Source organism: Canis lupus, chromosome 4 (assembly GCF_048164855.1).
Source record: "Canis lupus baileyi chromosome 4, mCanLup2.hap1, whole genome shotgun sequence".
Taxonomy (NCBI): Eukaryota; Metazoa; Chordata; class Mammalia; order Carnivora; family Canidae; genus Canis; species Canis lupus.
In genome coordinates, this window is record NC_132841.1 from 56,644,587 (window position 1) to 56,672,137 (window position 27,551).

Genomic DNA, 27,551 nt, shown 5'->3' on the forward strand with positions numbered 1-27,551 from the left:
TGAGATCAAACATGTAAAATATGTTCAGAACCTCATATACATAGGAAGCCCTTAACATACTGGAGCTGGCAAGTACTGTTATTTTTAGAATAATGGGCTTATTCCTTCAGGCCTAACTCACATACATCCTAGTGTTAACACAAGCTGAACACTACAGGTCTCTTCCCAGTGTGTGACCTGAAGGCCAGTGGTTAGGGCAGCAGAGACTTGAGCCCTCAACCACAGGTTCCACGGACTGAGCGTCAGTAGGATTTGCCTAGCCGGTGGTGGGCACACAGTGGCTCCCTAGTGGCACGACTATTTTAAGAATTGGGTCTAGAAGGTGAAATGTCTGGACAGTGGCCATGACTATGTGGAAGGCCCTGGAGCTCAATATGTATAAGCAAAGGCACAGGGGGCCACAGGACAGGCCTGAGGCAGTAGAGGAACCTGGGACAGGATGGGAGTTCCTCCAGCCTCTACTGCTAAGCTGTTGTGTGATCCTGGATGAGTTACTGCCCACTCTGCATTAGCTGCCTCATCTATAAAGCAAGGGGATATGGAGTCAGTAATCTCTAAGATCTCATTCATCAATAAATTCTTGTGATTGTAGATTCTTAACAAAGATTGAAAAAGGAATCTATTTGAATAGCTGATTTATGATCAGAATGTTGGGGTTTCATGTTTATGGCTAGTTCTCCACGGTACATGCAAACCCCAATAGAAGCTAAAGAGAGTTTCCTGCAGGTAGGTCTTGCCTTATCTTATCTCCAGTGCTTGGCTCCAGGCCAGAATACACAATAGGCTTTCAGTGAGCAGCTGACTGACTACCAGGGAGGTAGACACATGTCTTGACTCAAAGACAATATAAAAGAGGTCATATTCTTTTAATTAAGGCACTTGCCACCTTCCAAACCCCACTGAAGACAGAGCAGAAGAATGAGTATACTTGACAACCAGAAAGATGTAGGTTAGACAATAAAAGAGAAAAAGATGCTTAGAATGTTTGGAGCCGTTGAAACCTGGGAGTGGTCTCTCCATCTTCCTCATTGTTATGGATAGTGTGTGTAAGAAATCTGAATGACTATTTCATTCATTCATTTCAAGGTCACTGAGAGAGCCAAGGGCCCAGCTGGACTTGGACCCCAGCTTTCCTGCTTCCTGATTCAGAACCCTTCTTGTCACCCACATAGCCTCCCAGGCTTTGTCACTGTCATGGTGGTGTCAGAATATCCTTTTGACAGGGATGTCATTAAGATGGGAGAGGCAAAGGAGTTGGAAGGGTGGTGAAGCTGAGGGCAAGTCCCTGGGACCTTCTGAAACCAGTCTCACATCGCAAACAGAATCTGTCTTGACTGTGGAGTCTGGAAGAGCATTTTAAATAAGCCAGAAGGTGGATGCTGCATCTTTGTCCATCCTTCAGAAGTTGCCCAATGTCTGCTATGCTGCCCAATGAAGGGGGCCACCCTGCATGGAGATGGGGGAGGACAGAAAGGGCTGCTGGTGTGTTGTAGTCACAAAACTGCTGCCAAAGGACAGAACTACATATTCTCTTCCATGTAAAGGCACTACATCCAAGCAGAGGAACAGCTGGTGATGTTCCTTTCTCGTCTCTTTCTCCAGGTTGTGAAAATTGCTAGAGCTGCACACGTGTGGTTGGAAAACAAATGGGGATGGTTGTACATTTTGCTCTATATTTCTCTCTCATTCAGAAATGCTCATCTCCTCCCCTGGGAGCCCAAATTCACTCTCTGTTGAATGTAGTCTTAAAAATAAAACCAGTCTTATCCAGGCAAGTCCATTGGGTGGGGTAGAGGGTAGGTCATGAGTGGAATCTTCATCTAAATATTTTTCTGTTGCTGGCTTGCCACTGTGCATGATACTATGACATTCCTTTGAGTTGACACTACCCTCTTTGCCCAGTCCCCTCTGGAAATACAGCCTTTTTTATCAGGAGGCATCAAAGGCATCATATGGTTCTATCAATCCATCTGTAGTACAAGAATCACAGGCTGGACTCCAGGTGTTTCTAGAGACTTCAAGAGACTTCAGGAGCTCTGGAAGTGATAAAACTGAGGGCGAGCTCCCAGAAGCTTCCAAACCAGGAATGTTAAATACACGCCCACATGTACCACTGTCTCATCCTTCTTGCAAGCAGACATATCGCTAATTGAATATTTATACTCTTCTCTGTTGAATCTAGATTCAGCCTAAGAATCCTTTGCATAGCCAATTGATCGTAATAGGCATGACCATTTTCTATCCCTGTTTTTAAACTATTCAGTGCAAACAAAATTGATGATTGCGATGCTGAGAAGCCAGAAAATAGGATAATAAGTACTGAGAAACATTTTCAGGGTCCCCTCATGAAATGTGCCCAGAGAGCAAAGGTAATGAAAACATACAGAAAATCAGGGTAAGAGTGGAGAATCTCCAGGAGACTGTTATAAAGGCTCAGTTTCAACTCTCTGTATTTCAAGTCCCCTCTCCAACTACAATCACCAGCTTCCCCTTTCAGTATAACCCTTAAGCAGAAAATACAGATTTTACACTATCAGAAATTTCTACTATTTTTTTAAAAAGATTTATTTATTTATTTTAGACAGACAGAGAAAGAGAAAGAGAGAGAGAGAGAGAGAATATTGAAGCAGGCTCCCCTTGAGTGGAGCAGATGCTGAGCTTAATCCCAGGACCCTGAGATCATGACCTGAGCCAAAATCAAGAGTTGGATGCTTAAACAAATGAGCCACCCAGGTGCCCCAGGAAATCCATTCTATTTTTAAAAAAATTTCTACATGAGCCTCCATGTATGCCAAGAGCCACAAACACAATGGAGAGCTTGTCCAAACTTTAGGCATGTTCTATCTACCTTTTCTTTTAAACAGCTACATCCCACCTGAAAGCAATGCTGAAATCCCCTACAAGGCTCCCATGAGAAGGGGCAGCCACTGCTGGCCTCACCTGCTGCAGAGCTCTCTGGATGTCGATCCCCTGGCCCCACGGCACAGCTGGGTTAGCCAGGCAGTCCCCAGCATTCCCTCGGCGGGATATATCAATTCTCTGCCTCCGCAGGCTCTGAAAAGCCTCAGCCATCACCTTCACCCCATCGTAGGTGAGCGCAGAGGTGTACTGGTGGGAGGAATGGAGACAGTTAGGTGTCAGAGAGAGCTGACAGGGAGGCAGGTGGGAACTCTGTCTGGGAATGTGCTTCCTGGGGATGAGAATGCCAGCAGTGGGACAGGCATGGGGACACAGAGGCACAGGTGAACCAGAAAGTGATTGTGCCTTAGATGGGGGCTGCTGCTCCTCATTAGCCCATGTTGCCCTCCTGAATTGTGAGTTCCATGTTGCCAGTTGTGACTTTCAAAGGGAAGCCAGAATTCTAGATTTTTGCGTGCAATCTTAAAACGTGGGTTCAACTGGAAAAAGAATGCATGGATTAAATACAGCACATCTACAGCTGTGATACAGTTTATGGAAAACTAATTGGTTTTCTCTGTGTTTCAGTCACCAGTTGGGAGCCAAGAAGAACTATTTACTCCATTATCCCTTGTGAGAGTAAAAGGAAAAAAAAATCCAAGAAGGGTAAACTCTTAATTATTTTCACATGTGCGTCACAAGTGGCAAATTTACATTCTGCACACTTTCCCCTTATGCTTATTCATGATAACTCTCTGTTTTTTTTTCCCTCTTGCCTAAGAGGGGGATAAAATATTGATGAAACAAAGGAGGATAACAATCCAGGTCAACATTTTCTGGCTTTGGAAATCATGTCTATCTTCATTAATGTGTCCCCAATCCTAGCTTGTTGTCTGGCACGTTTAAAGTTTACAATAGAGAGTTGTAGAATGAATGTATGAGGTTTTTTCCTGTTTTTGACTACAATTCTTTCACTTAAAAAATATAGAGAGAGATATTACATTAGATTATTTTTATAATCTCCAAACTTTTAGAAGTTGGATGGGGTATTCACATATTAACTGGTATGTGGTTTGTTCGTTGTTTTAAAGCACATGTGTGATTTTGTTTAGACTTATATTGAAATCTTCATTTTAAGTTATTTTAATTCCAGTTAACATACAATGTAATATTAGTTTCAGGTGTACAATATAGTGATTTGGCACTTTCACCACCCTGTGCTCATCACAAGTGCTCTCCTTAATCCCCATCACCTGTTTCATCCACCACCACCCCCAGCACCCCAGTTGCTATCAGTTTGTTCTTTATTTTATTTTTTTAAAAGATTTTATTTATATATTTATTCATGAGAGACATAGAGAGAGAGAGAGAGGCAGAGACACAGGCAGAGGGAGAAGCAGGCTCCATGCAGGGAGCCTGACGTGGGACTTGATCCTGGGTCTCCAGGATCACGCCCTGGGCGGAAGTCGGCACTAAACCGCTGAGCCACCCGGGCTGCCCCAGTTTGTTCTTTATACTTAAGAATCTGTTTCTTGATTTCCCTCTCTCTCTCTTTTTCCCCTTTGCTCTTAACAAATGAGTGAAATTATATGGTAAATAAATCTTCAGTTTTTGAATTGCTAAATCAGTTTAAGCAAGAGTGGGATGAGAAGCATCTCAGTTAAATGGCATGCCATTCACAAAAAGAAACTGACCAAGTGGCAAGAGAACGTTGCCAACGATTCCCTGTTTGCTCCAGCTAAATAAATTTGGCCTCAGAATCCTCAACACAGTGTTCCATGCAGCCTCTGTCAAGCTATTGGGTCTAACATGGGAAAGAAATGACCTGCTATCCTTGTTCTAAACCACTACCAAATAGCAAACAAAATAGATTTTGTCTGTAGGATTTAGAGCTTCATGGCTGGAGAATGAGAGAGAGATGGTCTGCATAACTGGGAGTTCACACTCTGAAGCAGAGATGAGCTGGAATTGCTTAGATTTCTCTGATTTTTAGCTGGGTACGTTGCAGACCAGATAAAGGACTAGTTTCCTGAACAACTCAAGAAGGCTCCATCCACAAAAAATGAATGCAAACAGTATCCCACCTGGAGCTGTGCAACATGAAGGCCCTGCCCAGAATAGAGACACCATTTTCCAGCTTCCCCTTAGAGCTAGCTAGGGCTAGGTTTCTAAGATGTGGTCAATAGCAAGTGAGTAGGAGATCTGTATGGGAGATCTTTATAGGAGAACTATAAAGAACTGAAAGGAGTTCTTAAAAAAGAAGCAATTGTGTTTTTTATTTTCCTTTTTACTTTCCTACTGGGTAGAATAGTGAGTTAATTGCTGGAGCTTCAGCAGCCATTTTGGCCTATAAGGTAGCAGCCATATGTGGAGGATAGCAGAACAAGAAGATACAAAAAGCTTGAGTGTTTGACAACTGTGGAGCCATTATACAAGCCCCAGATTGCTGACTTCTGAATTTTGTTTATACAAGAGAAAAACAACATCTTTGTTTAAACCATTGTCATTCTGGATTGTCCAACCTTTACAACATACCCTTAATTCTTATGTATATATTCTTCTTAGCTTGTTCCTTTTAGAAAGTCTATCCTTTCCTAAAGTCTAACACTGCCCAGAAATCTGGGACAGGGAAAGGGACCAGGTTGGTACTTTGCTGTCTGCTGCCCATCCCCTCACCTTAGGTCTCTTCCAGTCCACTCGGGTGTGGTCTCGAGCATCACTGTTCTTCCACTGCTGCATGATCTTGGCTGGGATGGTGTCTGTGTAGTTCACCAACTGGAAACCTGTCACATTTGCTCCACTCTCCTTGAATTTGTTTAAGTCAATATCCATGAAACCCTGTGCAGGGAGGAGGGGAAAGAAGTCAGAACATGCTGCCTGTATAAATCAATTTAATCATGTTAGAGGATCACAGGATTTTCCACTGTGTTCCATAAGGTGAAACTGGATGAATGGAGAGACATTTGTACTTCCCTTCCTCCTGAAGGTTATCACTTAATTTGTACACTGTTAGCAGCACAGTGGTTAAGAGCACTTGCTCAGAAGCCAGCCTTACCTGGGTTGAAGTGCTGGCTCTGCACAGTCATTAGTTAAACTACCTTGGACTAAGTTGCCTGATGGTTTCTTGTCTAAATAACAAAGGTTAGGAAGTTGGGGAGAAAAAGTAATGTGATGATGCATGTCAGGTCTGTGGTGTAGACTGAATGGCTGGGATACCACAAATGATACCACAAATATGGAACAGAATAGACACATAAGGAGGGAAGGGCCTACTCTACCACCCACATTCCCCACCATTTTGAGAGAAGAATCTGAAGTCCATCAGGAGCAAGCTCCTGTGGGCTCCCAAAGATCACCAGCGAGTCTGTGGAAGAGGTGGGATTCTGATCTGGATTCTGACCATCGCTCACTCCATGCTCTTTCCTGTACCACAGACTAGCTTTTCTCTACCCAGTGCGGCCTGATTAATTCTAACCTCCATAAAGGATTCTTTACCAGGAGTAAATCTTTCCTCCCTATTTGGTGAAGTTCATTCAAATTCAGGAGGCCTTTAACTTCTAAAGGAAACCTGATATTTGTATAATATATTCCATAGTGCACAGTACTTTCATATCTATGTTTCACTTTATGACTTCATAAGGTAGAAATTATATGTCTATTTTCCATATAAAGAAACTGAGACAAAGTGGGAGAATTGATGACGTCATCCAGTGAGTCAGTGGCAGAGCATAGACCAGAACTAAAGTATTCTGAAGGTCTTTACTCATCATTTAACAAACATTTTTGAGAAACTCTAGTGCACTATTCTAACAGTGTATAAAAGTTCCTTCTCTTGTGAAGCTTACATTCTAGTCAATAAACATTATGTAGCATAGTATATACAATGAAATCCTATATACTATCCAAGTCTCTTAATTTCTCATTGACTTATCTAGTTCCTTGTTTAAAAGATCTAGTCCTAAACAACTCTGACTCAAAGATCCTCCCCCAAATCCCCACAAGTGCCTCTAAAATTTTGATTATTATTTATATTTTATAAGTAAGCCAAGCTCAGTTCTACTCAGAGCCTATGTCCTAGCTCTTCTCTCTGCCTCAAAATGTTCTTTCTCTGGCTGGATCCTTTCTGTCTTTAGGATCTCAGCCAAAATGCAGTCTCTTCAGAGAGCTCTTTCCTGGCCTCTTATCTAAAGATCCAATTCCCACCCTGTGGTAGATGCTGTCAATAAGTACTCTGCTCATTTACACTTCCCTTTATACATTGATATTTCATTTTTAAAAGACTTTATTTTTGAGAGAAAGAGGGAGAGAGAGAGAGAGAGACAGAGACAGAGACAGAGATGACAAGTAGGGAGGTGGGGCAGAGGGAGAAGGAGAAGGGGAAGCAAGACTCCATGCTGAGCAGGGAGCCTGATGTAGGACTTGATCCTAGGACCCTGAAATCATGATTTGAGCTGAAGCTGATGTGTAGCCCACTAAGCCATGCAGGTGCCCCTGCTATTTCACTTTTTATACTAACTACAAGTACCTATTACTTCAACTCTGTGGGAATTAATACACCCAAGAGCAGCATCCAACCAATGACAAATGGAAAGCTAGTAGATTAATACTCCCGGATCTTTTCCCCAGCAGTGGGGGATGGGTGGAGGAGAGGACAACCCTCAGGCCCATTCTACATTAATGTCTAGAGCTTCCTTTAAGGGATTAGGCTCCTGCAGGAGTATGTGTCTTGATTGTGCACCTTTATGGGATGCTGGCCTGTCCCTTCCTAACTTCCCAGATTCCCTAATTGGTACCCAAAGAAACCACTTGTTCTTGAATCCTTGTCTTTTTTTTTTTAATAATAAATTTATTTTTTATTGGTGTTCAATTTGCCAACATACAGAATAACACCCAGTGCTCATCCTGTCAAGTGCCCCCCTCAGTGCCCATCACCCATTCACCCCCACCCCCCGCCCTCCTCCCCTTCCACCACCCCTAGTTCGTTTCCCAGGGTTAGGAGTCTTCATGTTCTGTCTCCCTTTCTGATATTTCCTACCCATTTCTTCTCCCTTCCCTTCTATTCCCTTTCACTATTATTTATTTGAATCCTTGTCTTAAGTCCTACTTCTAGAAGACACCAATAAGTCATCCCACCACCCAGTCCAGCCAGTTCCTTCTCAGTGTCCTGTTTTAGTTTCTCCAGGGTGTTTTCCCCTATTTGAAAAAAGATCTCTTTTACTCATTTGATCCCTTGTCTTCCTTTTCCCATTGGAGTATTGGCTCCATGAGGACAGGGAGCTTTTCTCTTTTGTTCATTGATATGCCCTGAAGCCTGGCATCTAGAGCAATGTCTGGTATACAGCAGATGCTCAATATATATTTGCTGCATGAGTGAATAAAAGTCAGAGACTTCCTCAAGCAAGAATGCTAATTAGGCAAGGGAAATATGATAAGCAGACAGCAAATGTCAGTGGATGAATTTAATTGGTTGGAAAGAGAAGCTCAGGTTAACTTTTCCCATAGCCACAGTTTATAGACTTTCACAGAGGTTTACTGATTTGCACAACAGTCTAGCAAGTTGTTAGTACAGATAGAAATAAGGATATATACTTGAAGACTTTGTACCACGTAGGAGATATTCCATCACTGGTTAAAAGCTAATGCACAGTTGAGAAATTTCTCATCATTTTTAGAGAACTTTAAAAAGAACATCTTGTTCATAAACTAACTATTGAGAGAATCAAATGGAAATTATCTCCTTCAGTCATCTTCTGTCACTCGAAATCTATTAGCCAGCTCCTGGGCATTTTGCACTAAATGCCCCCATCTTGAACATAATGGGGGCCACAGTAAACGGCAGAGTTTATTTGAACATAAATGTCACTCGCTCCCATCATCAGAATGTCTGACTACAAGGTTAATGGAGCCAAACCTTGGTTATGTCTAATCAAACTTATGGGACCCTCTAATGGAACTCCTTGTGCTCCCCTGGGAAGGACTGGGCAGAGGATGATAAACTCCTATCTGTGATGTCAGGTAAAAAAAAAAAAAACATTAGGGAATGACTTGAGGTCAACGTGCATTCATCTAATAGCTGGCATTTTCCCTCCCATGTAAGATCTCATGCTGGAATGGTCATCTTGAATCTCTATTATGTACTTAATCACTAGGAAATGAGTCTTTTATAGTGACTATGTTTGATTTTTCCATAATGCAAGAAAATGGACTCTGCCAGTATAGACAAGTGCTCTTGACTAAGAAGGAGAAATAAATGCATTAACTGTTTGCCTACTACTTAACTGGAAAGTCCAACTCATTCTATTTCCTGAGAATGCTTATAGAACAAGGTTCAAGGTTTAACAAAATAATTTTCTAATTTTCTTTGCCATTTTATTTAAAAAAACCCAATAACTTTGGGTAATGTTTGATATTTAGAATATTTTTCTTACTCTGCTTAATCTGTGATATTAGTTATAGGTGTAAGGATGTAACATTGGTAATTATATTTTATTAAGGGTTTAAACTATGAAGTTTAATAGTCACCATTCTATTTGAGCCATTTTGTCCATTTTATAACATGCCCCCAAACACTGGGTCCATTGCTCTGTACACTGTACTATTGAATACAAATGAAATCAATGCACAAGATGCTTCAAGTTATTTGGTATAACAAACCAGGTCTTCTAAACCCAGGCTCCTTCCAACTGTCCCTGCAGAGCTGTACCAGCTGCTGCTCTTCAGAGGGTGACTCTGTTTCTCATCTAAAATAATGTTTTGAGGCACCTGGGTGGCTCATTCAGTTAAGCATCTGCCTTTGGGTCAGGTCATGATATCAGGGTCCTGGGATTGAGCATTGCGTCAGGCTCTCTGCTCAGCAGGGAGTCTGCTTGTCCCTCTTGCTCTGCTCTTCCTCCCTGCTCATGCTCTCTCTTGCTCTCTCTCTCTCTCTCCCTCAAATAAATATATACAATCTTAAAAAAATAAATTACACGTTGTGACAAGTGAGCTCTTGGAGCTGTTATGTCCCTATGCTCCTGTGTGCTGTTTTGACACCTCTATGGCCCTTCATACTGTCCCACGTGTGTCCGATGAATGTGTGACATAAGATGAATACTCTGCCTCCTGTCTTCATTCAAGCATAGATGACCTGGCTGGTGTACTGCAGGCTCTCAGAATAGAGGTCCTCAACCTGAGGGATATATCAGAATAACTTCAAGAGCTTTATAGTCATCTCTAAGGATTTTCATTCAGTAACTCTGGAGAGGAAACTGGACACCTGTATTTTTAAAATTTTTTAAAAGATTTTATTTATTTGAGACAGCAAGAGCACACACACAAGCACAGAGGGAGTGAGGGAGCAGACTCCCTGCTGAGCAGAGAGCCCTATTTGGGGCTGGATCCTAGGGCCCTGAGATCATGACCTGAGCTGAAGGCAGATACTTAACTGACTAAACCCAGGTACCCTTAGACACCTGTATTTTTATAAAATGCTAATGCTAACAAAAAATCAAAGTTCAATGTATTAAAATTATAAAGATACTCATTAGAATAATTCCAAATGATAGCACAAATAACAAACATTGAGGAATAGGTGTGCAGGATAGTATAAGATGATTGATCATCTTTCTAATGGGAGAGTCACAGATAGGATTAAAATTGATTAAGGAAGAGAAAGAGACACATTCTGTATATTATGTAGAAATGTGGAGGAAACCACCAGAATCACCAAACACAGAAAAGGCTTAAGATAGTTATTTTTAATAAGTATGAGATTGAAGAGAACAGGCATTTGCTTTTTATTTTATACCCTTCTGTAATATTTTTTCTATTTCACTATATGAATATAGTTCCTTTTTATACTATGAAAAAATAAAAATAGCTTCTCCAAATAATTCTGATGTACTTTGATGGTTAGGAATCATCTGTCAGTGGAGGAAGGAGTGGCTGTGGCAGAACAAGGAAGATAAGTTGTCTCATTTATTGAAACTTTGTTATGGTGTGTTAAGGGAGCCTTGCTTACTTTGTTATCTCCTGGGTTGGAGATAAAGAATACTGGCACAGTTAACTGCTCCACTGAAACATAGCTTCAGAAGAATTGCTCATAAGAATAACAAAAACAGGAATAATGGCTGAAGTTCTACTTCATATGCATTACATAACTTCATCTCAACAACCTTCTGAGAGTGATAAGTTTACTGTCATTTAAAAATGAAAAATGAAATAATTAGTCAACAGTCACCCTTAGATTTATTTTAAACATTTCCCAAGTTCTTATCCTGAGCCAGGCATTCTGTTAAATGCTTTATATAGATAATCTTATTTTATCCCCCAAACAACCCTGAAAGGTGAATATGCACAGTAGGCACCAGATGCTTATTTGCATAAATGAGTTGAGTGAGTATCCATCCCAATTTTATGTTGAAGAGCTGTGGTTCAGAGACTTTTGGAAACTCTCTTGAGATCACACAGCAAGCAAGAATTCAGACCATAGTCCAATCATAAAATCTGTCTTCTTTGTCAATATGTTACATTTCCTTCCAGGTAGAGGAACACATGAACTTAGCTTTAGAATGGAGCTGCCAGACTGTCCAAAGAGGGACAAAGAAACTATGACAGTGTGGATGACATAGCTAATAGCCCTGAATAAATGATTCACCTTGCTGAAGAGAGGCCTTCTAGTACAGCTTTCTAGCTTTTTTTTTTTTTTTAAAGATTTTATTTATTTATTAATGAGAAGCAGAGAGAGAGAGAGAGAGAGAGAGAGAGGGGGGCAGAGACAGGCAGAGGGAGAAGCAGGCTCCATGCAGGGAGCCCGACGTGGGACTCGATCCTGGGACTCCAGGATCATGCCCTGGGCTGATGGGCAGTGCTAAGCCGCTGAGCCACCCGGGGTTGCCCTACAGCTTTCTATCTTAAAGGAGTATTTGTGGTTGAACATCCTAGGTTTCTTTCCTTGACACTAATCTCTGAAGATTGGCTAGATGTTTCTCAAGCCCCTGATTTATCTAAAGTCTATTAGTGCCCACCTACCCTACATCCAAACCCAGGGGGTCGGCAAATATTTTCTGTAAAGGGCCAGATTGTGAATATTTTCGGCTTTGCAGGCCATATGGCTTCTGCTGTAATTATTCAACTCTGCCATTATAGCATGAAAGCAGCCATAGACAATAGTAAATGAATGAGCATGGCTGTGTCCCAACAAAATTTATTTATGGACACTGAAATTTGAATTTCATATGATTTTCACAAGTCATGAAATATCATTCTTTTCATTTTTTCCAATAATTTAAAACTGTAAAAACCATTCTTAGCTCATGAGCCAAACAAAATGAGGTGACAGCTGGAACTGACCCTTAGACCACAGTTTACTGACACCTGATACAAAGATGTTGGAGATCAGACCAAATCCCTCATTGTACATATGGGGAAAGTGAGCTCCAGAGAGGACACTAGAGGCCTAAGGCCATATAGCTAGTTAGGGGATTAGCTGGGGTTACAACCTGACTCCCTTATATGTCATTGCAGGAGCAGTGCAATGCTGACCAGCTATTGGAATAGAATGGGAGTAAAAGTGCTTAATTAAGTAGTTAACATAGACATTCCTTCTAACGTCAATTATAATTTTCAAAGGATTAGAATGAAAAGCCATTTCAAATAATTATGATATCCTAAAGAGATGTTTAACACTATAACTACATTGGATATGCTTTCATGTAGCTGTGAAGATTTAGAAAATGCTTTCAGGATCATGAAGAGGCTCTGGGCTATCATTATGACTATTAATTATCACGTGTGGCTGGAAACAAAAGAACTGATTATACACACTTATTGGTTACTTAACCTCTCCAAGGCTCAGTTCTCTGGTCTTCAAAATGCAAATATAATAGCACCTACAGCATAGAAGCAGTGGAAGTTTGAAAAGAATACATTTAAGCACTTAAAACTGTGTCTAGCACATAGTAAGTGCTTAGTGAACATTCGCTATTATCACCAATATCATTATCATGGCCTCAAAAGAAGTTAGGTGTTGCTAGAACTGCTTCAAAACCAGGCAGTGGGCCAAGCAAGACGCCTGAGAGAACATGAGGCAGGTGTACAGGGACACTGCTGTTGGAGGATGAAAAGCTTTATCTTCAAAGCTAGATTTCCTTTTTCTCTAGGATGCTTTCAAGGGGGTCACGTGCAAGCGGTTCAGCCCTCATCATCCTGCTTGCATGGACACCACATCCGTCAGAAGGAAGAGGGAACATCCAGCATTGTTAAAGGGGCCAGGAAGAAGGTTTATTAAACAAGACCTGGGACACTAGAAAGAGTACTGGCTTCTGTTTCATCCCCGTGAGATCTAGAAGAGGTAGCGTTAGAATAAATCAAAGAAACTACTTTATCCTGAGAAGGGCACAAGTTGAACATGCCAAATTTCCCCCACTCATCAGATAGATTCTTAGATGACAGCTCCAAAGAGAGGATGGTTACAGGGAAGTGAAGTTTGAAAAGTCTTGTTGCATTAGAAATACTGGAGAAAGTGGGAATAATCAACCTGAAAAATGCTGGAAACTGAGAAGGTAAGCAGAGGATGTATGCAGATCCTGGAAGGGCTGTCATGGGAAAGAAGGGGAATATTTATTCACCAAGACTCCAGAAGGCAAGCCTGTACCTGTGAATGGATAGAAATCACGGCAGGCAGATTTGGGCTAGAATATAATGACAACTGCCATAGCGCCTAAGATGTGTCAAAGCCTGTACTGGTAGTAGGCATAATGCTAAGGGCTTTATTTTTATTATCTCATTTAATCCTCATAACAAACCTGTGGATCGGGTACTTTTACCATTACCATTATGCAAATGAGAAAACTGAGACTTAATGGGAATGGCTTCTGCCCAATATCACACAGCCAATGATGGGCAGAGACCACAGTTGTAGCAGGTAACAAGACACTCGGCTTGTTTTCCCAGCACTGTACATCCTGCCTCCTCACTGCTAGTCCTGTCAGTCTGACTCCTCCATCTCCTGCAGCGAAGCAAGTGGGATGGCCTGAATCTCTACAGTAGGAAGGATTTAGCAGGTCTCCAGGAGATGAAGACGTTTGCCTTCAGTTCCTTTAATGTGACCTGCTGCTTGAAATTGTTTCTATCACACTGAGGTCTGTCTCTCTCCCTGAACCTGCAGTTGTCCTTCATGCCTGCTCCAAGAGACTGTGGGTTCCCAGGGGGTGGGACCTCAGTCCCCACCATATTTGCAGCACAGCACCCGGAGCACACAGATGGCTCAATTCCAGCTAAGGAATTAAGGAAGAGATAGCAAATGTCTTTGCTCACCCTTTTCATTTCTCTCACATGCTTCCACCCTATCACCTCTCAGCTTTTGTCCTCTGGATTAAAGAGGGCTTTTCATTGACTTTTCCATGTAGTATATTCTGAACTAGGTCATAAATAAGAATTGTCAAGAAAACAGATTTAGGGACAGTCACACAAGTTCTGTCCTGTCTTTGAACCATAAGAGCTGTTTGCCTTTGGGCAATGGTCTCAATCTTTCCTTGCACTAGTTTATCGATCTGTAAAGAAGAGCATTGGCTGGATCAATGATCATTCAAGCTATGTTCCCAGGTTGCAAGCATTTTAGAGGTCACCATGATGGGGTAGGGGAATGCAAAAGAATGGGGTCCTAGATCCCTATCCTCCCTCTATGAAAGCAGCACTTTTTTTCATCTGTTTTACATGTTGGGGGCGCCCACCAAGATTCCATTTGAAAATAGAGCTTTTAACTAAAAAGTTTAGAAACTTCTAAGCCAGTTGATTTCTCTCATAAGGGCTCTTCCAGCTTTGATCTACAGTTCTGTGAACACATAGGTGTGTGCACATGAATATGGATATATATGAATTCATGGAATATTCCTTAGCTGAGGACTCAGTTGTGTCCTCAAATCACCATGTCTCTGCATAAGGGTCTTCACATTTTCCTATTTTAGTCACTTTAACCAACCAAAACTTAAATGTATCCTCACTTTACATAATCCCTGGTAACATGCAGTCTTATCTGGTTTCTGCAAAGTCAATAAGACATTGTAGCTGTGTTTAAATCAGCTAAAACACTGTCTGTATTGGAAAAAACCACTAGTGTTAACTTATCCAAGTGCATTTGAAACCAGGGAGGCAGGTACCTGTATGCTTGGATATCTGTCAACACCCAGGTGTCCATTGTTGCCAAAGTATTGTCAAAGCCAGTCAGGTTGTCTCAGTCCAGGGGTTTAGGATAAAATGCTGGCACTTTGTGTCAGAAGATCCAGGGCCCCCTGACGGGGTTATTGATGCATGGGCCAACAAATACATTATTTGGCCTGATACTGGTTAGTCTCCCCGAGCTTCCATTTATGTTAACAGTGTTCTAACTGGCTGCAGTCAGAGGTGACACCTGGCCAGAATAAGAGCCAAAGGTCAATTCAAAATTCAGCCTAGTGTGGGGCCTAGAGTTCTTGGCTGACTTGAAACCAACAACATCTTCCTTTTACATTGATCCAAACCTTCCTGTCCAGGGAGGATCAGGTGAAGACTACAGAAAACCTATGTTTTGATGAAATGCCAGCTTAAGCATTTTCAAAGTGTCTCAATACAGTAGGTGTCTATTGAATGCTTGGTGAAAAATGAATGACAGTCCAAACATTAGATAAATTTGAAATCTACTAGAATGGGGAAAGGAATGTTTTAGTTTAGTTACTCATTTAATGCTCCCATTCATCTCTGAGTACTTAATATTGCAAAGAACATAGTAGACAAAGCAGTGCAGCCAAGAATCACAGGTGTGATCCCTGCTTTCAAGTTATTTATGATTTAGTGAGGAATGTCACTATTACCCAAGTAATTGTAGAGCAACTAAATGAACAAAACCTGACCTTGGCGTTTAGGGAAGGCTCCCTGGTAGAAGCAATGAAGCCTGAAAGAGGACATTTGGTTGGGTGAAAAGTGCAAGGAATAGCCTTTTAAGCAGAAAACATATATGCTTGGAGGTTCCAATTCAGAATGACAAAGGGCAGTAAATCAGAGGAAGCACATGTTACACACCAGCCTGGATTCAAATTTCAGCTCTTTTATCTCCTAGCTCTTGGCTACAGGCAAGCTACTTAACTTTTCTGTGTCTTGAGATCCTTCACTGTAAAATAAGGATTATTATTTTATTGATATCCTATGACTGGTGAAGATTACCTAATGAACATATGTTAAATTCTTAGAATGATGCCTGGCACAAAGTAAGTACTCACTTAGAGCCTCACAACTCATGGGACTCCATGTTCCTTCCATTATATTATCTGCTTTTCTGTTTTAAAAAGAGGGACAAGTAAGAAGTAAGGACTGAACCCTTGCATTTACACATTATCCCAACCTCCCGCCACAATTGGTGCTGAAGCATCTGTTCCTTCTGCTTCTAAGCTGGTGGTGGCAAGGAGGTTTCATGCTCTGAAAGAGCAATTGCAGACACTGTCTTGCATATCTGGAATAGTCTGTTAACTCAGCATGGAAAGGACTATTCCAAATCAGCCAAAGTGTGCATGGCTTGCAAGAGCAAAGGCTACTAGCACTGAATGCTTAAGATTAATGGAGCAGCATCTCCCTAGTGATGAAAGAAGCCAATGTGGGATGGGCATTTTGTTTTTGATATCCCTGGACTGTAGAGAGAGGCAGGAAAACTAGAACCATAATTTATGGAAATTACAGATCCGCAAAAGTCCTCTTGACAATTTATTCCTTTAAAAAACATCATATCAAATCTTCAACAAATTGAGACTCTGCATATATATATATATATATATATATATATAATTTTTTTTTTTGCAAATGATAATGAGTCACTGTCAGAATTGGGATGAGACCCCAGGCTTCTGCTGCACCCATTGTTCTAAAACTCGGCATAAAATAGCTCATTTTATCTTTAACTTGTGAAGTGCGTATTCATATTCCCACCTACAGATAAGGAAACTGAGGTACAGGGAGGTGAAGTGACTTGCTCAGTGTCACAGCTAGTAAGTGGGTGAGTCAAAATTCAAACCAAGGAAGTTTCAGGAGGAAAGGAGTTTATTTCTCAGATTTGTTCAATCGTAATACCAGGCCTCAGAGTTGCAAGTTTTCCCTAATTTGGGCAATGTGGCCCGATGAAGAACAAACCTAATTTTTAGGTCTAGAGAGATCTGAGTTCAAATTCTAGCTTTAGCCCCATGACCTTAGAAAATTTCTTTCAGAAACTTGAACCTCTTTTTTTCTCATTCATAAAATGGGAATATGATCTCATTTTTCTTGGAGGGATACAGAAACTCTCAGAGGTCTCTAGAGTGAATTAGTCTAGTGAGGTATAAGTGTGAAGAGCAACAGACTGGACTTTGTCCTATGGAATGCTTGGGCCACTTAGCAAGTAAGGATCCTTTGGGATCTGGGATTTGGCTTTCTTCCCACCTACTTCCTCTTTGCTTCCAGAGTTTCTGCAATGTCAGCGTTGGTGATCATAAAGCAAACCATGTGTTTGCACTGTTCTAGGAGAGTGAGGTGAGAGAAACTGGAGGGAGCAAAGGGTGTATGGAAGAGAGAATGGGAAGCTGCAGGGGGTCTCATCAGTGAAGAGAGACTGTGATAGGGGTCAGGAAGGCTGGAAGGAACACCTCTGAACCTTTTTCTTGGTCTCCATGTTTCTGCCTGTTTCTTTCTCACACACACACACACACACACACACACACACACACACTCACACACAGGCACAGTGCGGAAACTGAGAGGCAGCAGTGGGGGGTATGAAGCACAAAGAACAGAGCAAACAATTGCTCCAAATCCCAGGCCCAGCTCTATTGTTTAACTTCTCAGTGACCTAAAGCAGGTCACTTCCCTTCTCTGGGCCTTAAGTGCTCATTTATAAAATAAGGGGCTGAGTGAGATGAGCTCCTAGGGACCCTTCAGCACTAGCTCTTTTGGACTTTTCACTTTTTTTAAGGATTTTATTTATTTATTCATGAGAGAGAGGCAGAGACACAGGCAGAGGGAGAAGCAGGCTCCATGCAGGGAGCCCGATGTGAGACTCGATCCCGGGACTCCAGGATCACGCCCTGGGCCAAAGGCAGGTGCTAAACCGCTGAGCCACCCAGGGATGCCCTCTCTTGGACACTTCAAACCAAGGCAAAGGCATGCTCTTCATAGAACCACTGGCCACACGGATTCACTGTCATCCTTCCCAGACACCCTGTAGCCTATAGAGGACTCTCTAGTCTCTGACTACCATGCTCTGGCAACTCAGATGGCCATTTATGGGGGCTTGCATAATTACCTCACACTGATTTTTTCTTGCATTTTTAAAAAATAGGCTCCAATTTTTGGAGTGTGGAGTCCAATGTGGGGCTTAAACTCATAACCCTGAGATCAAGACCTGAGATGAGATCCAGAGTCGGACACTCAACCAACTAAGTCACCCAAGCGCTCCCTCTCACTTTCTTTAGAACTTCAGTTACATGTTCCAATCTGGCTGGAAGACAAGGCCTTGTTGCTTCAGGACAAAAGTTAAGCTGTGTGATTCTTCTCTTATGAGAAACTTCCCATAGGAGCCCCGTGCAGTGCTAGGCTCAAGGACATGCTTGATCCACCCTTGATGATAGATTGGTTGTCTGTTAGAAGCATGTACTGTGAAAACATATTGAGGGAACAGAGAGGTGCTCAGGCCGGAAGAACAAACACCAAACACAAGTAGAGTAGGCATTTCTAAGCATGTGAAGGTTGCTTTGTGGAAGGGCAGCAGACATATTCTGCAAGGCTTCCAAGAGAGCACATGGTGCCAAAAGTGCAGAGAGGGTTGCACGGCAGACTGGGCCCCCTTTGAGGAAGACTAGAAACCTCAGATCTATTTGAGGAGAGAAAGGGCTGCCTGAGGGCAGTGAGTTCCCTACCACTGGATATCATTCAAGCAGGAACTGGATGGATGGGCTTCTATTAGGGGTGTTGTAGAGGAGATTCTGGCCCTTTATGGGAAGTGGATTAAAAGCCCTCTTAGGCCCATCTTTGTCTACTCATGTGCATATTCATAACTGTGTTCACATTTCCAGTACTTCTGCTACTCTTAGCATTTTGTATTCAAGGGTTTTGCCTGTAAGAGCATGTGATGTGTAGGTATGAACATTGTTTATTTCCTGAGCAGTCATTTCCCTCATTCATTCATTTAGTGACTTTTTAAAGAACACCTGTTACATGCAGCTCCCTCTGCCAGGCCCTGGCAGAATTCATCAGTGAACAAGGCAGACCTGTTTCTTCCTCTAGGAGCTTAAAGACAAACAGAGATGAAGACATTACATAATTGTGAGTCAGTCATGGATGAGGTTTGGTTTGGGAGAGGGTTGAGGGACCTCAAGACAGTATTGTGTCCCCGGATATTAAATGTCTTTTTTCACCCACTATTGATAATGATGATGATGGTACGATGATTATTATGGTGGCAATTACTAACACTTATTGAGTGCTTATTTGGGCCAAATATTTACTAGACACACTTTATAACTTTAATTGTCATAATACCAATGAGGAGGTAGACAATATCACATTATTCCCTCTTTTACAGATGAGGCAAGGAATGTTTAGAACAAGTAGGTAACTTGACTAATATCATATGGCTAATAGATATAAAGCCAGAATTTAAAGCCAAGTCTGTTGGACCTTCAACAACCCTTCCCAACTGCACCTCCTGCCTAAGCAGAGGCTATGGAAACCAGACGTGAGCTGGTATGGCAGTAAGACAGTCAGAAGAGAAGTGCAGAAGAAAGTGGGCTAGGGTGGCTTTACAGAAGGTGGAGACAGATTTCTCAGCATAGGAGAGAAAGAGACTAAAGAACAGTTTCTTCTCAGGACCTGACAGAACAGAGGGCAACAGCACAGAAACGGACACTTGGATTCACTGCCCCATGAACCAAACCTTCCTACTCCAACACTTTACAGGTGTTAATATGCAACCACATGGTGAGAACGGCTGACTGTTCTGATCCCCAAATACTCCAGTGAGACCTGGGGTGACCTCACCGTCTCCCCCTCAGATACCTTATATACTAGAAATGATAGTTATAATGAAATTCCCTCAGTGTATAATTAAAAAGGTATCAAATAGGAGTTTTGAGAGCCTAAGTTTGAGTTTGAGGTCTACTGTAGGCAAGATTGAAACTCAAGCCCTCTTGTCAAGGACCACTCCCCCTAACCCCCAAACCTCCCTGCTCCTTTGTCCAACTTCCTCATGCTCAGCTGTCACAAGACACAGTACTAGGCACATGCATTCTGGAGTTCTGTGGTCCTGGAGGGGAGGCCCAGCTCCATCATTTTATAAACTTTGTGACTTTGGAAAATTCACTAATCCTTCTGAACTTCAGTTTATTCGTCTAAAAAGTGGGCAAAATATTATCAAGGGCTATGATAAGGGTTCAATAGATATGCATTTAAATACTTTCCTTAGTGCCTAGAATGTAGCAATGATTCAATGAATTGTAGTAGTTACTGCCATTGTATTATTGTCATTGTTATTCACTAGGGGTTTAAGGAATTCTGGGTCAGTGGGTCCTAGTGGCTTGGCATCAGGTTAGTCTGCTTGCTCTATTCTTATGACCACATTTCTTGTTTTTTTTTTTTGTCAAATTCCCAAGAGCCCAACTCCATTGATTAGGTACCTGCCTTCCTCCTCTGCAGCTCAGTAATATAGTGGCTTGGAGCCTCAGTTCCCACATCTGTAAAATGAGTGTGATGAAATCTACCTTGCTTACTTCATTGGAGTATTGTGACATTCAAAAGCAAGTGGTGTGATTCATAAGAAACTCACATTAACTCTAACAGCCGTGAAAATGGGAGAATTATGTTACTTTTACTGTTATTAACCCCCTAGGAGGCACCAAATGGTCCATATTGAAAGAGAATCAACACCTTCAGTGTTTTTCAAACTGGGATCTGCTGGACTCTGTATATTCTGAGGTCTGCTGGTTCTCGATAAGCATTTTACAATGTGCTTTTTGTTTCAATGAAACTCTAATCATCAATATTAATATTCTGGTCATTTGTCCCATGATGTGAGTACTTATTTTTACATTCCAGTGACACTACAGCATTTAACTATTAGCTCAGTGTTTTCCAAACTGACTCTGCAGATGCATTGTAGGGGTCCACAGGCCCTCTGTTTTGAGAAACACTAGTTTGGTCTAAGATTTGCTGCTGATGTATCACAAAGATAAGAGCTATAACTCTGGAGGGCCCTGACTGGTAAATGCCTGCTTTGACCACAACGTCAGAACAGCGAGTGAACATGAAGTCGGTACTGGAGTTTAGAGGAGAACAGATAGCCTGGCCCTCTGGTGTGTTCCAGGGCCTACATGCTTCTTTAAGAAATAATGGTATACAGGTGCTCAGTCAGCTGAGTATCCAACTCTTGATTTCAGCTCAGGTCATGGTCTTGGAGTCATGGGATCAAACCCTGAGTTGGGCTCTGTACTGGGTATGAAGGCTGCTTGGGATTCTCGCTCTCTTCCTCTGACTGCCCCATCCCCCAGCTTACCCTCTCTCTCTCTTTAAAAAACAAAAAACAAAAAAAAACAAAAAAAAAGAGAGAGAAATAATGGTATAGCTCTTCAATTTCAGCAAGGTTCAAGTACACTTTATGGACATACCAGTGGTACAGAAATATAAATACACATCTATCCTATTGTATATAAAATATGAATACATACATATGCATATATGTGTATGTGTGTGTAAATGTATCCACAATATGTGACGTAGAGATGGGTAGACTTAGTATATGTAGTAAGAATTCCCTACCCATGGAGCAGTGTTGAACTTTCCAAAACATGGTGATATTCAGCAACATCTTTGATCTCCCAGGTGACACTATGAGCCTTCAGATCAGGAACTATCATTCCCAGTTAATGGGGAGTTGCCCAGGATCACAGAGCTGGCTAAGGGTGGTGTCTGGACAAAAACCTGGGTTGAGGGGTGGAGGGTTCATGGTTGTTTTTACTCCCGGTCCATAAAGCTGTCCTCTCTGATCCACAGTCTCCTTCCCTCTTCTCTTCTAGCAGCCCCCCCAAAGCTGGCTATTTGAATCCGTCCACTTTTGGAAAACTGCTGTTGGCTACTTCGGAGCTTGTGCATTCCATTTCTCTTGTGCGGATAGAACTGTGAAATAAAAGTGTAGCTCCTTCCTTTTGTTAAATCTTTCAAAAGCTTCCTTGGTTTCTAACTCTATAATTACACCCTAATCACAAACACTCTGAAGGAGGGGGTCAGTTCCATGCAGCAGCAGGCTAATTATGTGGCGGAATTTCTAAAAATTATCATCTTATAAATTGCGTTATTTCTCTGAAGAGGGAAGAAAAACACACACCACATACTCGCCTATGTTTCAAACTGAATTAATTAGTAATTTGAAGCCTAATTATCAACTAATCTATTGGAACATGCAAGTCTTTTGTATTTGGATGGTATATGCAATTTGCATCCTATTAGCTGGCAGTTGTAAGGATATGAGAGCTCATTAGGTCAGAAGAAGAAGAATGCAGATCAGAAGGATACAGAAGCCCAAGGGGCTGACTTGGTGATGCAGTGACCAAGGGGTCACTTGGCAACAGATGGAGGCTGGCAATTTAATTATCTGGGGTCTTTCAGTGGCTCCAAGGCCACTGATATGTAATTTCTATCTTATCCCAGAGAGGTGATTATGCATGCCCCCACATTGTTCTGTGTATTCTCAAACAGCAGGATGCTTGCTCAGTCTGTACGGAGAGGCATGCTGGAGTAGTGCATATGGTGTTGGGTACTGCCCACCAGCCTTGGTGCTAGCCCTAACTCTATCCCTGACTTGTTGTGTGTCCCTGGCCACACCACCTGCTGGTTCTGTTTCTCTATGAGCAGAGGAGACTCAGATGGCATTAATTTCCAAAGTCCCTTCAGGCACTAAGGAGCTGGGATTAGAGGGATGTCAAGAGTCTGCTTCATTACAAAGTCAAAAATTCTGTCTTTGCAAAATTTTTTAGGGTGAGGCTCCTGTTCCCTAAAAGTCTCTGGAGCTACCCACTGTTTAAAATGCCTCTGAGAAGTGTATCATATTTAGCTATTAACAACTGGGTCTGAATTAGCCTATCTCAATGAGCCCTTCTTATTTCTGGTCTTGAGTCTGAAATATTAGTATAGCCAAGGCAAGGAAGTTTTGAAGGGAAAGAAGGTTTAGGCAGGAACCTGTTTAAGATGGAGATTGGATCAGAAAGACAACTAGAATTTAAGGATTAGGCAGGATGTTTTGGTCTTATTTTTAGATCCTGTAATTTTGGCCTTTACATACAGTCAGACCTGGTGCCTTTGTTCTACTAATGACCTTTTTTCCAAAAATAAATAAAAGAGAGTAATATTTTGTTTCATTAGTTAACGCTACTCATAGGAATAATCAACACCAAATAATATGCCTAAAATTACATATACACTTCGTTATAAATAAAAATCTTAAAACCACATCTTAATGAAAACAGAAAATTGCAAAGACAAGCCAGGATTACAAACAAACTTTGTGGGAAAAGTTACCATTGGGGGAAAACTGATAATTGCTCATACTGTCAAATGGCAAAATGTGTTATCGATTAAAATATTTTAAACAATATAAAAACTTGTTATTGATTTGCTGGGAGATATAACCGCTTTGGAAAGTAATTTCCTCAAGATGTTAAACACAGAGTTACCATATAACCCAACAATTCCACTCCTAGGTATATATTCAAGAGAAAAGTTTGTGCCTAAATAGTCATAGTAGCTTTATTCATAATAGTTAAAAAGAGAAAATTACCCACGTGTTCATCAACCAATGAATAGATAAAATGCAGTATAGCCATAAAATAGAATATAATTTGGCAATGAAAAGGAGTGAAATACATGCTACAATATGGAAGAACTTTGAAAACATGATGCTAAGTGAAAGAAACCAGTCACAAAAGATCACATATTATATGATTCTGTTTGTATGCAATGTTCAGGATATGCAAATACTTAAAAGGTAGATTGCTAGTTGCCTAGTGCTGGGGGTGGGGTAGGGGATATAGGGAGCAGTGGGGAGTGAGTGCTGATGGGTGTGGGGTTTCTTTTTTAGGATGACAAAAAATTTTAAAGTTAGATTGTGGTGATGGTTTCATAATTCTGTGATTATACTAAAAAGCAATGAATTGTACGCTTTATATATGAACAGTATGGTATATGAATTACAACACCATGAAGCTCTTTACAAAATGTAAAAATGGGACTAAAGGCAAATTAAATTATATTTGGCTTTGGATAAAATTTTGGAAGAATCAAACTTCATGATAAAAAAGATGGATGGGGCAGCCCAGGTGGCTCAGCGGTTTAGCACCACTTTCAGCCCAGGGTGTGGTCCTGGAGACCAGGGATCGAGTTCCATGTCTGGCTCCATGAGTGGAGCCTGCTTCTCCCTCTGCCTGTGTCTCTGTCTCTCTCTCTCTCTCTGTGTCTCTCATGAATAAATAAATAAAATCTTAAAAAAAAAAAGATGGATGGTCAAAACACAACACAAGAGAAATAGAATTGCTAGATATAATGGCCATAAAATAAAAGTTATAATGGCACATGTTATTAGGTAAAATTTAATATGAATAAAAAATATTTGATGACTCAAATCTTCACAACACTCAAATAATTGTGCCCAATAAAAAGAACTGCAATACATTAAAATGAAAACAAAAATTTTTAAGAAGACAAGCTTAATCTATATCACATAGAAAAGTGAATACAAACTAAATTGACATAATATTTTTCCTGTTGGAAAATTGCTTCTAGTTAAAGATCTGTCAATACTAGTATAATTGTGATTCTGGTGTTCGTACTTGTAAACACTATCACTAATGTCAAAATAGAGAGTCAAAACAATGGGGTGGAAACATCCTGTAGTCGTTCAAAGACGTGCCAGTTTTGTCCTTATTGTCAAGGGGCAAAACTGATTGAATCTGCAATTCAGATAACCGTCTCTTCTACGGAAGATTAGAACTTTACTAATAGTGTGCTGTGGTCTGACAAGTGAGAATGTTGAGGGGAAAAGGTAAATTTAGTATTGCAGCTCTGAATTCCCCCTTCCACCCATGCAGTTCCCATTAGCTGGGGACCACAGGAGCAAAGTAAGGCCCAAATGTGCAAAAATGCATAGACTGAAAGTCTGTAGTGCACTGTACTCACCAGATTTGCAAGGATGTAGTGGTAGCCAATGCCATTCTTCTCCAGCTTTATAATCTATAAAACATGATGTGAAGGGATTCACCAATCAGTTTTGCAATTAAAGCTATAACAGTATTAATAGCAACTAACACTGAGTGCTGACAATGTGCCGTTCCCTATCCTAAGTAGTGAGACTACCATATCACAAGTACTCAGTGATGGTGGCATTATTGATACCCTCATTTTACAGATGAGAAATTGAAGCATGGAGAGATTAAATAAGCTCCCTAAGTTTACCCGGCTATTAAGTGGCAGATGCAGGATTTGAAATCAGTTTTGTCTGATACTAGGGGTAGAGTAGTATTATCACACACACATACCCCATTCAGATGAAATGCTCATTTCGCTTCTTCCATAAAGTCTTTCCCTCGATGGAGATTCTTTCTTGGTGTGAAACTTATACTGTGTTGAATTTCCTGCCACTGTCATGACAATATCTGCTGCTTAGATGGATGGATGGGTGTGGGTGGATGGTCAGATGGGTGGGTTCTTGACCTTTAATTCCTTGCATGACACATATTCAGACCCAGTTCCTTCTTTTCCTAATATTGTGCCTTCTTCCCTAAACCAGTTGAGTACCCAGACATTAACTGAGCACTTAACCTGGAAGTTGGAAAGGAATTTGGGATCAGATGGTCCAATCTTCCACTGTACAGATGGGAAGTTCAGGGCTAAAGAGGGGAAGTGATTTGCCTAGATCCTGCAGCAGTGCTGGACAGGAACCCAAATGTTGTGAGTCTTTGCATGTGACACCCAATCATGATTAATTATTAAGAGCCGGGGTCCCCCCCAAATCTCTCCATCCTAAAAGTGAAGACTTTTGTAATCATTGTGGGCAGGAAAAATATTTGTAGAAAGAATTATCCAGAGGTTTGCTCAAACAGCCAGACACACTACCCAAGGAACAGCTAAGAGCATAGGCCTTGGTTTAGCCCTAGCTCAGCCTGCAAGTTAACTTGATCTATTTCTTTATTTTTTAATCATGAAATTGGAGTTAGTACATTCTGCTCAGAGCCTCTCTTGCACTCTTACAAGAAGGCATAAAACATATGAGAAGCACTTGGGCTTCTTGTCTAACTGAATAAATTTTCAAGGTTATTAAAATCCACATTCAGACATCTACTTAATTGGATGTATGTGCATAGCGGCTCACATATTTTTTTATGTAGGGAATAATTAAATGCAAGCACACACAATGAATGCTCTGAAACAGTGGTTAGATTGTGGAATTCCAGACCATCGAGCTCAAATACTATTGGGATGATAGTTTTATTAGTAATTCTTCATTACTTTTCCATCTTCTTGTCAAATGGTTTGCTGCCCTTTCAATAATAAGATACCTTTACCATAAGCCTATTCAGCTTCTAATAAACACAAAACATCAAATAGCAGATTTTTTTTTAGATATTTTAAAACCTACCACATTTAGGCAATGGATAAGAATAATCTGCAGGATAAACTTACAGATTGAAACATAAGAAACAGATGACAATTGATGACTTTTGGTTGGTAAAAATGAGCAATTTCATATAGTTCAACATAATCCAAACCTTCCCACCTGTCTTTTCACTTATTAACCCATTGTCCTCTCTCCTCTCCTTTCCTACTTTCCTTTCACAACCATTTATTAAGTGCTTACTTTGTACCAAGCACTGTGCTGTGGATATAGTGGGAGGTGAGACAAGTATGGTCTTTGGCCCCCTGGAGGTCCCACTTTACTGGGATGAGACCCACACTAAACAGATGAAGAAGTGAGTGCCCTTGGGGTTATAAACTGAGAGAGGTGTTATAAAGGTAATGTACAATTTCATGTGGAACCCAGAGCCTTCCTGACCCTATTCCCTCAAAGCTTATTTCCACTGGACTACCTTAATTCATAATCTTTGTGTCTGGAATGTCCTTTCCCATTCTGACTATTCATAACCTTTACAGCTGAGCTTGAATCTCAACTACTCTGTAAAACCTTCTCTGATTAATTAATCCAACCAAAAGATATTTATTGAACATGGATGATATGCTAAGCATTATGCTATGTGCTGAGGACAACCTGTGAACATATAAGGCAAGGTCCTTGTGTCCTTACTAAACTGAACTGACGTTTTAGTAGGGAGACAGATGGTAAATATATAAACAGATGAATGAACAAGATTTCAGCAAGTGAGAAGCACTATGAAGACAGTAAAGCAGGGTGATGTGATGGATGGTCTAATCCTGGTCTCTCTCATCTTTAACTCATTCTCAGCTAAATGACTGTACTATATAATTTGGTGTCTGATATACTGTCAAAGCATTGTATTCGAATAAGCCTATTCCTTGCTCACAAACCTTCACTGCCTCTCCACTCTCTTTGGAATAAACCCCAAACTCCTTAGAATGGTTTCCAAGGATAGTCTCAATTATGTCACCATCACTGTCTCCTAGTA

The 27,551-nt window shown here is 41.1% G+C and overlaps 1 protein-coding gene across 4 annotated transcripts in view; it reads right to left on the reverse strand.

Moving 5' to 3' along the window:
• Positions 1-27,551, reverse strand: part of GRIA1 (glutamate ionotropic receptor AMPA type subunit 1) — a 299,091-nt gene that overhangs the window by 113,279 nt on the left and 158,261 nt on the right. For all 4 annotated transcript variants that reach the window (XM_072824421.1, XM_072824420.1, XM_072824419.1 and 1 more), the window contains 3 exons: positions 25,090-25,143; positions 5,575-5,736; positions 2,941-3,108 (listed from right to left, as the gene is read on the reverse strand). In XM_072824421.1, coding sequence (XP_072680522.1) covers positions 2,941-3,108; positions 5,575-5,736; positions 25,090-25,143 — 384 coding nt within the window. The remainder of the gene's footprint in view (positions 1-2,940; positions 3,109-5,574; positions 5,737-25,089; positions 25,144-27,551) is intronic.